This window comes from the organism of the source record quoted next, assembly GCF_019968985.1.
Source record: "MAG: Porospora cf. gigantea B chromosome Unknown PgB_NODE_213_length_28687_cov_137.063, whole genome shotgun sequence".
NCBI classification, from domain to species: Eukaryota; Apicomplexa; class Conoidasida; order Eugregarinorida; family Porosporidae; genus Porospora; species Porospora cf. gigantea B.
In genome coordinates this window covers 1-12020 of record NW_027178797.1, presented here as the reverse complement: position 1 = coordinate 12020, position 12020 = coordinate 1, and the positions used below count along the sequence as shown (strand labels likewise).

Below are 12020 nucleotides of genomic sequence, written 5' to 3'. Positions count from 1 at the left end.
CGGTGAATAACGCCTAACGTTTCTTTAATTCAACCTCAAGATGACTTTGGGAACCGACGACGCGCGCTGGAGTCAGCCGTGACACACGGCGGCCCTGTAAGGACTCGATCCTCTTGTGCTGCAAAGTACAACCCAAACTTCACGCTTGCGAACTCCTTCAGCTGTTGCCAGGTAGCTTCCAAGGTTCCATTATTGTCGAGTACTAAGTGGGCTTGCGATCCCTTCACAGACAGGGGGATTTGGCTGGCCATTGCCTTCTCAACAAAGTCCTTGGTCATTGGAGGTACGCTTGCTCGGGCAAGCACTCGCTCTAACTGCTTCTCAGGACTGCTCGATACCACAACGATCGGAGCACACAACCACTTGAAGACCTTAGTTTCGAACAGAAGTGGAATGTCGAAAACCACAAGAGCGTCTTTATCAGTGCCCCAGAATCCCTTGACTTCCCACAGAAGTCTGAGCATGCGCTTCAAAATGGCTTCGTGGGTGATTCGATTCAACTTCGCCACGGATTCCGGATCGGCGAATGCCACCCGTCGAAGCTGCTTTCGGTCGATAAGTGAGTCGAGTTCTGTGGGGCTTTTCAAAATCGAAGGGCCAAATGCTTCCACCAAATGTTTGTAGGCCTTTTCTCCAGGGAGAACAACCTCTCTAGCGACTTCATCGGCATCGATGATGATTGCACCCTCAGCTCGCAGCTTGCTCGATACGGAGGTCTTTCCGGTGCCGATTCCGCCAGTGATAGCCCAGACTACCATCCTGCATACCACCTTACGCACCAACATGGTGGTGGTCAGGGTAGCCACAGCCAGAAGGACACGTAGAATCCCGTTCAGCAAGGGCCAGTCGTATGGCAGTAGCATACCGGCGAGAAGGCAGGCAACATGAGCGAACAGAGCTGTCAGACCGTAATACACGCAGAGCTCCCAACTGGGCCCCCAAATTGAGCTCTGCTTCCACCAGCTCTCACTGGCATCTGAACATGTATGGTCGATTTGAAGACGACGAGTCTTCGCCGCCACCACAGCCACGCCAACGAGGCAGAAAACCCACCCAAAGACGCAAAAGGCGGCCCTTACAACCCGCTGCAGTACTTCGATCAGCATCATCACAATTGTAAGGATTTTTGCTGGAAATCCACACAGACATCATTCTTCGAAGGAAAGTACGGAAGGAGTCCCAAGCTGCCACGAGACTGAGCTCTCTGCATCAGAGCTCTCACCAGTCCAGTGACAAGCAGATCCTGCAATCTGCTACATCTACTCAGGACAAGTCCATGGAGGCTCTGATGACAATCCGTAGTGGCACGCCGTCACAACGTGAGGAGCTTCCCTGACTCACACAGTTCTCATGCGACTGATGATGCTGTGCGCTCTGCCCTCCTTGACCTCCGGGTTCTACTTCCAAGCCATCAACGGCCTCTGGCAGATTTGTGAGACTCGACACCTTCGTTTGATCGCAGGCTACCTAGACGATAAAGGCATGTACGGTATTGTGGTGTTGGAAATCCTCATCACTGTCGGTAGCGTCCTGGGCACGCTATGTTTTGGGTTTCTTCCTATCTCCGTCCACCGGATGACCTTGATCTCAGCGTGAGCACTGGCGACCGTTGATTATAGAATCTGTTCCGGTTACGCTGTGCTGGGCACCTGCTTGGCTGAGAGCTACGAGGAGTTCTCTTTTCTGGTTTTTCTCTTCGCTTGGACGGACGCTATGCTATGCACCGCCAGTGAGCGCCAAATCCACTCTGAAATCAGCAGCGTTCTATATCCTCACCCTCAGCCCAATACGTCTGCGGGGATCATTCACGCTGGTTTTCTTCCAGATGCCGAGAACCCTTGGCGCCATGGCAGGCTGCCTTGTGAATCTAGCATCGTTGCCTGTAGGGAATCTCAAGCCGGCGCTGTACAATGACTTAGTTCTTTGGAGGTGGTGCTTGGCAATGAGCCCCATCCCTTTGGGGATCTTCGCCTTCTACCACAGATCCTTAGTCTGCTGCTCCATTTACACTTTGATACAGGACGGGAACCTCGATGACGCCAAGGCGCTCCTTGCCCTGCTACGGCAGGGCGACAGCACTCAGGAGTTCGCCACCATGATGGCTGTCAATCAAAAGGGCTGCCTGCTACCACGGTCTATACGTCACTCACTGGTACATTCTGAGGCGATGAAGTCGTCGTTAGTGTGTGGGATCGCTACCATTGTGAGGGATAGGTGCGCTTCACACAGGCGTTCTCTGGATACACCATTGTTAACACAATCCACGTCACGTTCTTCCCAGATTTGAGGCGGAATATGTTGCCGGCAGTCGCTCTAACAGTGCTCCCTGTTTCCCTCGTTTTGTGCACCTTTTTTGGCGGCGTCATATCTCTCGTAGCTACATCCAAGATCACCATAAAGTCGTGCTTCCTGGTCACCGCTGTCGGTAACAGCCTCATGACCCTGCTTGGTTCCATCCTAGAGTTCGACAACCCCAAGCAGTACGCTCTCTTTGTTTATACGATGTACCACTTGTGAGTACGCCCAGGTGATTATCAACAGGTCGACGCTGCTCACGAGCTTGTCAGCGTCCTTCCAATACACCCACTGCTTCGCTGTGCTCCCGCTGCAGATTCAAAGACGGTTCGGATCGACTAGTCTCTGCCTAGGCTGGATTGTCGCGTTGGGAATGCGGCTTATGTTGAACAGGGAGTACGACAACGGAACAACGATTGTTGTGGGAGGTCAGTCGTTTCCAAGTGAGATTGCTGATTTCCCCACTCTTAGATTTTTTCCCGGATGCTATTGGATCTTTTGCCGCGTTCTGGCTCAGTGTGCTGGCGACCATTCTAGTCGTCGCCCTGGTGATTAAGGACGAGCACAACCCTTTTGGGTTGCCTCCCACCGGCAATATCGACGTGGTTCTTGTGGACAACAAGGCTGTAAGAATTTCACGAAAGTCAGATCCGGGCCCACTGATAAACGATCGAAATTGACTCAAGCAGCTTTGGGATTCGATTCCGCTGGCGTTTCATGTTTACAGATCTTAAGTCAAAACTCCTTCCATCAACACTCAAACTTTACCACTTCGCCGTCTCTCCCAAGGGTGACGCGACGTAGCCTCCCCTTCGCTGCAGCCACGACCATCGCCAACTGCGGGTCTGTCTCACGCGAGTTCATCTCACAGCCCATCCCCACGATTCGAGCCTCCTCAGGGTCCCACTTCAGTATCAGTTTCAGCGCCTCCGATAGACTCATATGGGAGAAATGTGGCGCGTGAACCCTAAGGGAGTCGATGACGATAAGTTTCCACGGCCCATGGCTGCTAATCCATTCCCCAATGTGACTCGGGACCTCCGAAACGTCCGACAAGTACAGAACTCGCTCGAAGGCGAAGCCCAAGCAGTAGTATCCTTTGCCATGCCAAACAGGCAGCACAGTCACCTCCATGCCACCAGGGATAACTCGGCTCTGAATATCTCCTGCGTCCTCCGGCCCCCTGTTCAGGCTGACGAGGTCGAGCACGGCCATCTTTGCCTTCATGGAGTAGGAGCCGTCGGCTGCCGGCGTAGGCCGCTTCGAGGTGTCAACTGCATGGCGGAAACCCTTGATTGCCTACACATGTAGCTAAATTGCCTTTGAACTTCTATGACCGTGGTGTGGTCGGAGACCACGGTCAAAGGACCACTAACTCGGTATTCACGCTCCGGCGTCATGGAGAAGTTCTGGAGGTCTCGGAGATCGTCGAGCCCCCCGCAGGCGTCTTTGTGGCCATGTGTCAGTAATACCTCGTCTACGTGCGCAAGGCCCAAGGGGTGGAACACATTCAACACGGCATCTCGAAAGGTTTTCCCGCAGTCGATAAGGGTATGGTACCACCGCCCCGACAACCATACTCGGATCATGAGGGATACGTTGTTACGTCTGTCAGGATGCCCTAAGCCGTTGCCAATTTCCTTGCAAAGGCTGGATATCGGATGGCGAGGGCCTCACCAGTTGCCGGGACTCAGACTGCTGACAAGGTCTTGGACTCTGGCCCCATCCGGCATTGGAACTTCCCGAATAGATCTTGGAGGCTGCAATAGGTGCTGAATGCTGGGGCACGCTCCAGAGCATCCAGTACCTATGAAGACGACCTCGAATCTCATGAGGGTTTAATGTCGCTTAACGTACGGTTTCCTGTCCGATTCCAGGCGTCTGCTTGTCGTAAAACCGCTTTAGGTCTGGTCTGTACTGTTATGTACCATGCACAATGAAAAAACTGGCAGTCACCTCGGAGACGCTTGCAATAATTTGTATCTCCTAGACGTGATCAACGCACGTACCGGCTTCATCCAAATCCTGACGCATCAACATTTCGAGAGAGCGGCCTGCAGTCTCGGGAAGGCAGAAGTAACAAAGAACGCCACCACCAATAGTAGAGATGGAAAAGAAAGTGACGCAAATGATGCTTCCTACATAGGAGCCAATCAAAAAAGGCGTGGCTTGGCTGAGAACTGTGTTGCACAACCAGTGGGAGCCAGCCATTAGCGCCACGCCTTGAGATCGGTGTCGTGTGGGGAACATCTCAGGTCCGCAAATCCACAAGAGTGGACCCCAGCTCCAAGCAAAGGCAGAGACGAAGAGAAGGCACATGAAAAAAGTGGACCACTGAGACTCAATCCCAAGGTAGAGGAGAATTCCAAGAGTGGTCCAGGACGAGAGCATCACTAGTGCACCGGCAAGGCTCGTCACCCGTCTTCCAAATCGATCGACAATACCGAAGCAGAGGAAAGTAGATACTACATTTACACCGGATATGATGGCATTCAACTTGAGGTTGTGCTCGTCGTCAGAGAACACAATAGGCGCATAGTACACTATGGCATTCATACCCGACAGTTGTTGGAACAGAGCGGCGAATATCACAATGAAGCGATTCCGCAACGACATGCCATGGGGGAACGTGACGAGTTCCCAACGCGAGGGGGGTGCCGAGACGAATATTAGCATCTCGGCGTGCATATTAACGATCTCGACCTCGACTTCAGCTGGAGGTAGAAACAGAGCAAGCACCTGCCGGGCCTGATATTCCTGCCCTTGCCACATGAACCATCGCGGAGATTCCACAGTTTCGCGAAGCCCCACCAGAATGGCCACACTAAGTACGCCAGTCCCTGAGTAGGCGATACGCCACGTGCTAGACGTGTACTCAACGAGCATATTAACCACCCCCGCGGCAAGGATGCCCAAAGTGACGCCGAGTTGCCAAAGGCACGATAAGCGCCCTCGGGAGTGAGCCGGACAGAGCTCACTGATATAGCAGGGACCAACCACCGTCACCCCTCCTATTGCACAGCCAACAAGGAACCTGCCAAGCCATAGGAAGGCTATTTTGCCAGCAGGTGCCACCATGTCTAGGGCAGATCCAACCGCTGCTGACATGGCGTATATTGCTAGCGCAGTCTTCCTGCCGAAACAGTCGCTGACGTAAGGAGCAGGCAAGGTTCCCAGGATCCCTCCGATCGCAAACAGGACCAAGAGGAGTGCAGAGTCCTGAGTCCCGAGTGAACCATCCCACTCTGCACCGAAGTCTTCTTGGAAGCTTTTCAGCAGCAATATTCCTCCAGATCCCCCTAATTCGTATCCAAAAACGGTGCTTGTGATCGCCGCCGTACCGATTGCAAACCAGGCGTAGGGAGTGAACTGTTTCCTTGTGGCAGAGGAACAGTTCGATGGATTGACCTCTACATTGATAGAATCACATCTCATCTGAGCCCGGCTCAGTCTGACTGGAAGCTCAATGGACAATTTAAGCGATGCATCGCTTTTTGCCAACCGTGCCCGAATTAGAACTGACTGACTCCTCAGAAGAGTCCCTGGAGTCGCAGGACGAAATCCTTGACTTCCTGGAAGCGGTGGACTTGACTACTCCTCGAGTCAAGCAGAAGCCCATCGGTCGACTACCGTCCGCAAATGAGCCCACCTTCGTACATTTTGACAGAGACTTGCAGAGTTATTTTGCTGAGTACCTTGATGTAGCTAGGCCCGCGATGGTTATCCAACGGAGCTTCCTTATCGTGAGTGTGGGTTCCCGCAAACAAAGGATCACCCAACCAAATCACGTCTGTCCCGCATAAAGCTACGACGGTTGAAACGCGGTCAAGATGTAGCTTTAGGTCAGCACACGTATTTTGGAAATGCTAAGGACTTCGAGTTCTGGTGGCTCGGCGAGATCTCAATGCGAGTTCCTCATCCTGAGCAAATGAGGCCAACTCCCCCTGAGGGAGGCTATTATACCGAACGTCAGGCGAGGATGATCGGCTCCCGTCTGCTCGACTTCGCCTTTGCCCGGATGCAGAGGTTCGCAGGTTGGGTGGTCCTCGTCAGCGATCAGACCGACTTTCTATTCTGTTCGGGAAGCCATGTGGCACATCGTCAGATTCTTTTCCAAAACGGTCTTAAGCTGATGGCGCACTTTGGATTGCGGCTGGCCGCTTGGGACTTCATCTCACGGCGGCTATCGGATAGTAAGGCAGAAAAGTGTATCTAGGACAGAATACGGGTCGTCCTTGGCGATCACTGCGTGCTTTCCACCTATTCTGAGGTCTGTGGTGGGCTTCGGTTTGGACTTCTGGAAGCAACACGGGCTGGACGGCCCTGGGTGCATTTTACTCGACATTGAGGCGTGTGAGAGGCATTCAGAGGTACAGATAGACCCAGAAACCCCGTTGGCATTCGTTTACATACACACGGCAGACCATGTTCCTTTTCTCATCACCCCTGGTCTCACGAAACTCCAAATAGAAGGGCTGCACCTAATGGGATGTCAGTCTGAACTTGCGCCTGGATCTTGGATTCGCAGCCACTCTCCTTGGTACACGAATCTTTTGGATGACTGCCGCGGCAGCACAGTTCAACTGTACTGCAAACCGATGGGAGACTGTGAGAGGTCAGACAAACACACATAGACTTCAACAACAGCAGCTGGAGATTCGGAAGGTATCATTTAGATTTCGTTCCGGAAACCGACATGATACTCCAGGCATTGCTTGACGTGGCCGTATCGTTGATCCCGCTGCACCATCACGGCCTGGTCTTTCAAGACTTTCGTTTGGAGAACCTTGGATTCCAGAAAGAGTGAGTGGGAAGCTTGGCCCACACAGCCTGCGCACCGGAGAGGCTGTGTTCTACATGAAACACGGCAGCTACATCTCCATCAGCGGGCATAAGGCGCGCCTGACTATCGCTGGCGGAATGGACCTGCGAAATCAGTTTGAGTCCTACTTCCCACCCCACGACATATTCGGTCTCGGCCTTCTGGGTTTGCGATTGGCTTGGGCAATCAGTCCATAGTGAGACCCGGGTTCGATGATAACACAGTCGCGAGAAGAATCTCCAACGTATCCCGATATCCCTTATGGAACATTGGGCCCACTACGATATGCGATTCGGCCGTGAATGGAAAGATGAGGGTCTGGCAGTCCTCTCAGCGTTCTACGTACAGGTATACGAGTGGTTGGACCAGCTGTTACATATGCATCCAACTGCAACCTGGCTACATCCACTGCTTTCCGAGATGTTGGCATTCGACCCGCAGGTCAGGCCAAGAGCCCAGGACGTCGCAGCAAGACTCTACCTGCTCGATGGCCGGGAGCACCGGAGTGATCTCACACAATGGAATAGAAAATGGCGGCCTAGGCCACGCAAACAACCGCTACTCCCTTTGAGGAAGGACTTCACCCGTTTCAGGCCCCGCAATTGTTGAGTCATTTTCGGGTTTTCCGCCATTATCGTGAATGAGCGCAGAAGACTTCGTTGACTTCATCAACAAAACAGGGTCTCCCTATCATACTGTTTCCGCGTCAGTAGAATTACTTGAGAAGCACGGGTTCACTCGGCTGTACGAGACGGACCAATGGATCCTTGCTCCTGAGTCCAAGCACTACGTCGTACGCAACTACTCGGCTGTCTACGCCTTCGTGACTCCTGGGGGATCTCCCAGCTCCCTTGTCATCTCCGCGGCGCATACGGACTCTCCATGTCTCCGAGTCAGACCCAACAGCAACCAGACGGCCGATGGACACTTACTTCTGGGCGTGGAAACGTACGGAGGGGGTTCCTGGCACACCTGGTTCGACAGGGGATTGGGCTTCTGCGGGAAAGTCATCGTCAGTGTAGATGGCGCACTCGTTGAGCGGCTGGTCCGAGTTTCCGACCCGGTTTGCGTGGTACCAAACTTACCCATCCACCTCAAGTCAGCGGATGAGAGGGCAGCATTTAAGGTCAACCCTGAGAGTGAGCTGCGACCCGTCATTGCCATGAGTGGATCCTATCCAGAGGGCGATAGATTTTCGCCCCCACTGTTGGACATCCTTGCTGAGAAGCTCGGTGTTGCCGGTAACGACATTGTGGATGTGGACCTGTGCCTGTTTGATCCGACTCCGGCAGAATTCGTAGGGGCCCGAAAGGAATTCATTTTGTCTGGCCGTATCGACAACGTGGCGTGCACCTGGGCTACTCTTCAGGCCCTTTGCGAGGTGAGGCCGGCTGACATGAAGTCTTTGCTGGTCGGTGTATCTTTCGACCATGAGGAAATCGGATCAAAGTCCTGGGTTGGGGCAGACTCGTCGTTGCTGTCGACCCTTCTGAAGAAGACGACTGATGCCCTAGACGTGGACCTTAACCTCCTGATTCGTCGTGCTGTCTTGCTTTCCGGTGACATGGCGCATGCCTTCCACCCCAACTATCCCTCGAAGTATCAATCCGAGCATAAATGTTTAGCCGGCAGAGGCGTCGTTATCAAGGAGAACGTTAATCAGCGGTATACCACTCAAGCGACCACCATGGCCTTTATGCGTTCGGTATGCCTCCGTATGAGCCCACCCGTCCCCCTTCAAGACTTCGTCGTTCGTAACGACTCTCCCTGCGGCTCGACAATCGGACCTCTGAGCTCGTGCCGCCTCGGCGTCATGGCCATCGACTTCGGAGGGCCTATGTGGGCAATGCACTCATGTAGGGAGTCCTGTAGCGCGGTCGACGTGGTGTCTTGCAAGAGAGTCTGCGAAGGGTTCTTCGTTCACTTTCAGGATGTACTTGATTCCACTTCGACGCTGTGAACCTTTATGTATAGCTGAATAGACCTCCAAGCTCAACTTGGTCATCTTACCACGTAAACTGTATCTTTTGATGCGTATCTTTTGATGCGTAGATTTTAATGCATCTCGCGTTGGTATGTCTATGTGCCAGTGCGATTTCTGAGATGCCAGAGATCACGATGGTCGCATTCTCGTGTCCTGCGGATCCTGTGCAGGTGCCTGAGGACCCGCGAGGATTGCCCAACGCCGATCCGCCGATCAGGAAGATGGACGACACCACTAGCTGCTACTACGTTACCTGTGCCTATGTGACAAAGTGCTACCCAGTCACGGACTCGACCTTCTACCCCACACCGCACCCGTGTCCCACTACGACCTGTCCTACCACACAGTATTCATCCTGGGAGTCCACATGTCCGACATGGCCCTGTCCTACTACGACCTGTCCTACCACACAGTATTCATCCTGGGAGTCCACATGTCCGAAATGTTCGACAAGTCCGTGCCCCTGGACAAGTCACGGCTGCCACACTCGTCCACCTTGCCCCCCAGAACCCTTTCCTCCCGGATTCAAGAAAAACCGCGACTACGATCCGTACCCTTGTGAGGAGGATGGCAACTCGACTGTAGAGTGGACGTCGCATCCACATCAGACTCGGACCACCGTTCAGACCACCGTTCAGACCACCCCTTCCGGTTCCGATTCCACCGCTTGTGACTGGTACTATGACAGATGTCACGACGCTTGGTGGACATCGTGCTACTCGGTGGTTACGACTGCAGTCCCACCGGTGACCACCACTATTTGCGCGCCTTGCCCCCCTTGCACGTCTCCGGCCACCACCAGCAGCTCGCCGCCTTCCAGGGAAATTACCTTCACGTACTGGCCCCCGAGGGGAGATACGAACCCCACCGCTGCAACCGCTGCAACGGCCGCAGCCGCCACGGCAACATGTGAGGACGACTGTCAGGGCGAGTTGCCTTGCAATGTAGAGTACTACAAGGCATGCTTGCCCCCGGGGGTCCAACGTGAGTATGTGATAACCTACAAGGGGAAGACAGTGCGATTTGTCATGAAGGCTGGCGGGGAATGCAAGATCAGTAACTCTAGGAACTTGAGGTGATCAGATGCTGTTCGCATCTTGACGAATCAACGCATCGTCTAGATGCGAACAGAATCTGTGATTCAAGGTAGTGATCCCTAATGAAGTGAGTCAATAGTGAGGGTATGCGCGTAATGATTCAAAGATGATTCAAAGTAGTTGAGCGCCCATTTGTTTGTCTACATTTCATTAATATGCACAGATTTCGTGTGCACATCCCTTGAATCTCGGATCGAAAGAACAATGGAGACACTGCATGTAGTCCCAAACGGCTCCGAGGACGTTTCAGAGCGAATATCAAGTAAACCGACGACGATCCGTACCGTTCCAATGGAATCTAATCGCACCGCCACTGAATTTTACAGGCCTGACGGAGCTGAAGTGCTTGTAGAAAGCCAAGGCGCCGAGTACGTGGTGCGTCTGGTGAATCATCGGGGGCCCAGGTTTCGCAGTGCATTCGACTCCAGCCCGGAGAGACCGGAGCCTCAACCTCGACGTCGACGGAGACGGAAGCACAGCGTAGAGATGCCTTCATCCCAACCTCAACAAAGACAGCTAGACAACAGCTCGGAAAGGCCTGCGTCAGCTTCTCGCCGGCGCAAATCAAGGGTCATGAAGGACCGTCGCGGGCTAGATCCGAGACGACCATTGTCTCCGAGGTCCACAAGAGAAATGACTGACCGGGTGTATAGACAACCCCTGACGGCAGGCTACGACTCCGAGCCAGATGAGACATCTACGTGGCAAGCACTCGATTCAGGTCTCAGCCGCCGCCATCTCGAGCAGGCTTCGCGACGGCGGGGCAGGTCGGTGAGCGTAATCCGCAGTCGTGATGCAGGGGCCCTCCCCAGGATTTGAAGGCACATCATTGGGAGGACTTACCCAAGCACGAGGGCCAGATTTTCACTCTATGGGGGAAATGGCCTCCTTCTTCTCCCATTTGGAAGCTGAAGACCAATCCGATGTCATCAGCCTTCTCCTCGCGTGCCGCAGACTTGAGAAAAGGCTTGACGAGCAGCACCGTCTTGTGGAGTTACTAGAACACGACATTCAGCTGGCTGAAGACGGTCTCGCATTGCCAGCATCTGTTGATCGGTTGTATATGAATCAGACGTCCTTCGATGCGGAGAAGTTGCCACTTCCGGATCCTAGTCTTCCGCTCTACGTCAGAGCACGAATGGCAGTAATGGATGAGCAGAAGTGGGAAACCTCGCCGGCGAGCCGCGACGTAATCAGATTGGTAAAATCCCCTCGAGAGGTCATGTCTGCGCCTTCGAAACCAACAACTGGCTTAAAGGGTCCAGCCACAGCCACTGCAGCTAAGCCATCTGTATTTTCTCCGCCGACGAAAAGGGCAGCACCTCCAGCTAAGCCAGCAGCGCCTCCAGCCAAGCCAGCAGCGCCTCCAGCCAAACCTGCAGCAACTGCAGCGAAGCTAGCAGCAACTCCAACGAAGCTAGCAGCAACTCCAGCCAAACTAGCAGCAACTCCAACGAAGCTAGCAGCAACTCCAGCCAAACTAGTAGCACCACCAAGCACAGCTAAGCCTGGGGTGGTCGATTCCAAACCCGTGGCTGGACTGGCAAGCAAACCGACGGCAAGCAAACCAACGGCAGCTGCCAAGACTGCTATTGCTGCTGTAAAGAAGCCTGCTACTGCTGCTGCTGCTAAGCCTACTGTTGCTGCTGCCAAGCCTGCTGCTGTTGCTAAGCCTGCTACTGCTGCTGCTGCCAAGCCTGCTGCTGTTGCTAAGCCTGCTACTGCTGCTGCTGCAAAGCCTGGTGCTGTTGCTAAGCCTGCTACTGCTGCTGCTGCCAAGCCTGCTGCTGTTGCTAAGCCTGCTACTGCTGCTGCTGCCAAG

The 12020-nt window shown here is 53.7% G+C and overlaps 8 protein-coding genes across 17 annotated transcripts; 5 read left to right on the top strand and 3 right to left on the bottom strand.

Annotated features, from left to right (window-relative positions):
- Window positions 1-35: 35 nt before the first annotated feature.
- Window positions 36-1109, bottom strand: KVP17_000857 (uncharacterized protein; the record flags this gene model as incomplete). Of its 2 annotated transcripts, none has more annotated exons than XM_068515712.1 (1): window positions 36-1109. In XM_068515712.1, one exon carries the CDS (start codon window positions 1107-1109, stop codon window positions 36-38), a length of 1074 nt encoding a protein of 357 aa, XP_068376972.1. The 2 variants fall into 2 exon arrangements, with proteins under 2 accessions (XP_068376972.1, XP_068376971.1); XM_068515711.1 differs by having other exon boundaries at window positions 36-863.
- On the top strand, window positions 987-2975 carry KVP17_000856 (uncharacterized protein; the record flags this gene model as incomplete). 3 transcript variants are annotated; one of them, XM_068515708.1, is made up of 8 exons in its annotated part: window positions 987-1116; window positions 1146-1319; window positions 1346-1592; window positions 1620-1729; window positions 1758-2203; window positions 2230-2513; window positions 2542-2738; window positions 2767-2975. In XM_068515708.1, 8 exons carry the CDS (start codon window positions 987-989, stop codon window positions 2973-2975), a joined length of 1797 nt encoding a protein of 598 aa, XP_068376968.1. The 3 variants fall into 3 exon arrangements, with proteins under 3 accessions (XP_068376968.1, XP_068376970.1, XP_068376969.1); XM_068515710.1 differs by lacking the exons at window positions 987-1116; window positions 1146-1319; window positions 1620-1729; ... (2 more) ...; window positions 2542-2738; window positions 2767-2975 and having other exon boundaries at window positions 1351-1596; XM_068515709.1 differs by lacking the exons at window positions 987-1116; window positions 1146-1319; window positions 1346-1592; ... (2 more) ...; window positions 2542-2738; window positions 2767-2975 and having other exon boundaries at window positions 2296-2517.
- A 70-nt stretch (window positions 2976-3045) lies between these two features.
- On the bottom strand, window positions 3046-4028 carry KVP17_000861 (uncharacterized protein; the record flags this gene model as incomplete). 2 transcript variants are annotated; one of them, XM_068515720.1, is made up of 3 exons in its annotated part: window positions 3046-3569; window positions 3599-3945; window positions 3973-4028. In XM_068515720.1, the coding sequence occupies 3 exons, from the start codon at window positions 4026-4028 to the stop codon at window positions 3046-3048; spliced, it is 927 nt and encodes a 308-aa protein (XP_068376980.1). The 2 variants fall into 2 exon arrangements, with proteins under 2 accessions (XP_068376980.1, XP_068376979.1); XM_068515719.1 differs by lacking the exons at window positions 3599-3945; window positions 3973-4028 and having other exon boundaries at window positions 3046-3522.
- A 253-nt stretch (window positions 4029-4281) lies between these two features.
- Window positions 4282-5730, bottom strand: KVP17_000848 (uncharacterized protein; the record flags this gene model as incomplete). Of its 2 annotated transcripts, none has more annotated exons than XM_068515694.1 (1): window positions 4282-5730. In XM_068515694.1, one exon carries the CDS (start codon window positions 5728-5730, stop codon window positions 4282-4284), a length of 1449 nt encoding a protein of 482 aa, XP_068376954.1. The 2 variants fall into 2 exon arrangements, with proteins under 2 accessions (XP_068376954.1, XP_068376955.1); XM_068515695.1 differs by having other exon boundaries at window positions 4282-5403.
- Window positions 5731-5777: 47 nt separating this feature from the next.
- Window positions 5778-7726, top strand: KVP17_000854 (uncharacterized protein; the record flags this gene model as incomplete). 4 transcript variants are annotated; one of them, XM_068515702.1, is made up of 6 exons in its annotated part: window positions 5778-6038; window positions 6065-6488; window positions 6517-6903; window positions 6930-7098; window positions 7125-7313; window positions 7342-7726. In XM_068515702.1, 6 exons carry the CDS (start codon window positions 5778-5780, stop codon window positions 7724-7726), a joined length of 1815 nt encoding a protein of 604 aa, XP_068376962.1. The 4 variants fall into 4 exon arrangements, with proteins under 4 accessions (XP_068376962.1, XP_068376963.1, XP_068376964.1 ...); XM_068515703.1 differs by lacking the exons at window positions 6517-6903; window positions 6930-7098; window positions 7125-7313; window positions 7342-7726 and having other exon boundaries at window positions 5778-6098; XM_068515704.1 differs by lacking the exons at window positions 5778-6038; window positions 6517-6903; window positions 6930-7098; window positions 7125-7313; window positions 7342-7726 and having other exon boundaries at window positions 6200-6511.
- Window positions 7727-7757: 31 nt separating this feature from the next.
- KVP17_000852 (uncharacterized protein) lies at window positions 7758-9077 on the top strand (the record flags this gene model as incomplete). Its single annotated transcript, XM_068515699.1, has 1 exon — window positions 7758-9077. The coding sequence occupies one exon, from the start codon at window positions 7758-7760 to the stop codon at window positions 9075-9077; it is 1320 nt and encodes a 439-aa protein (XP_068376959.1).
- Window positions 9078-9175: 98 nt separating this feature from the next.
- On the top strand, window positions 9176-10180 carry KVP17_000865 (uncharacterized protein; the record flags this gene model as incomplete). 2 transcript variants are annotated; one of them, XM_068515725.1, is made up of 3 exons in its annotated part: window positions 9176-9419; window positions 9449-9659; window positions 9687-9774. In XM_068515725.1, the coding sequence occupies 3 exons, from the start codon at window positions 9176-9178 to the stop codon at window positions 9772-9774; spliced, it is 543 nt and encodes a 180-aa protein (XP_068376985.1). The 2 variants fall into 2 exon arrangements, with proteins under 2 accessions (XP_068376985.1, XP_068376986.1); XM_068515726.1 differs by having other exon boundaries at window positions 9221-10180.
- An 889-nt stretch (window positions 10181-11069) lies between these two features.
- On the top strand, window positions 11070-12020 carry KVP17_005190 (uncharacterized protein; the record flags this gene model as incomplete). Its single annotated transcript, XM_068514996.1, has 1 exon — window positions 11070-12020. A coding segment is annotated over one exon (951 nt), but the record flags the coding sequence as incomplete, so codon positions are not given.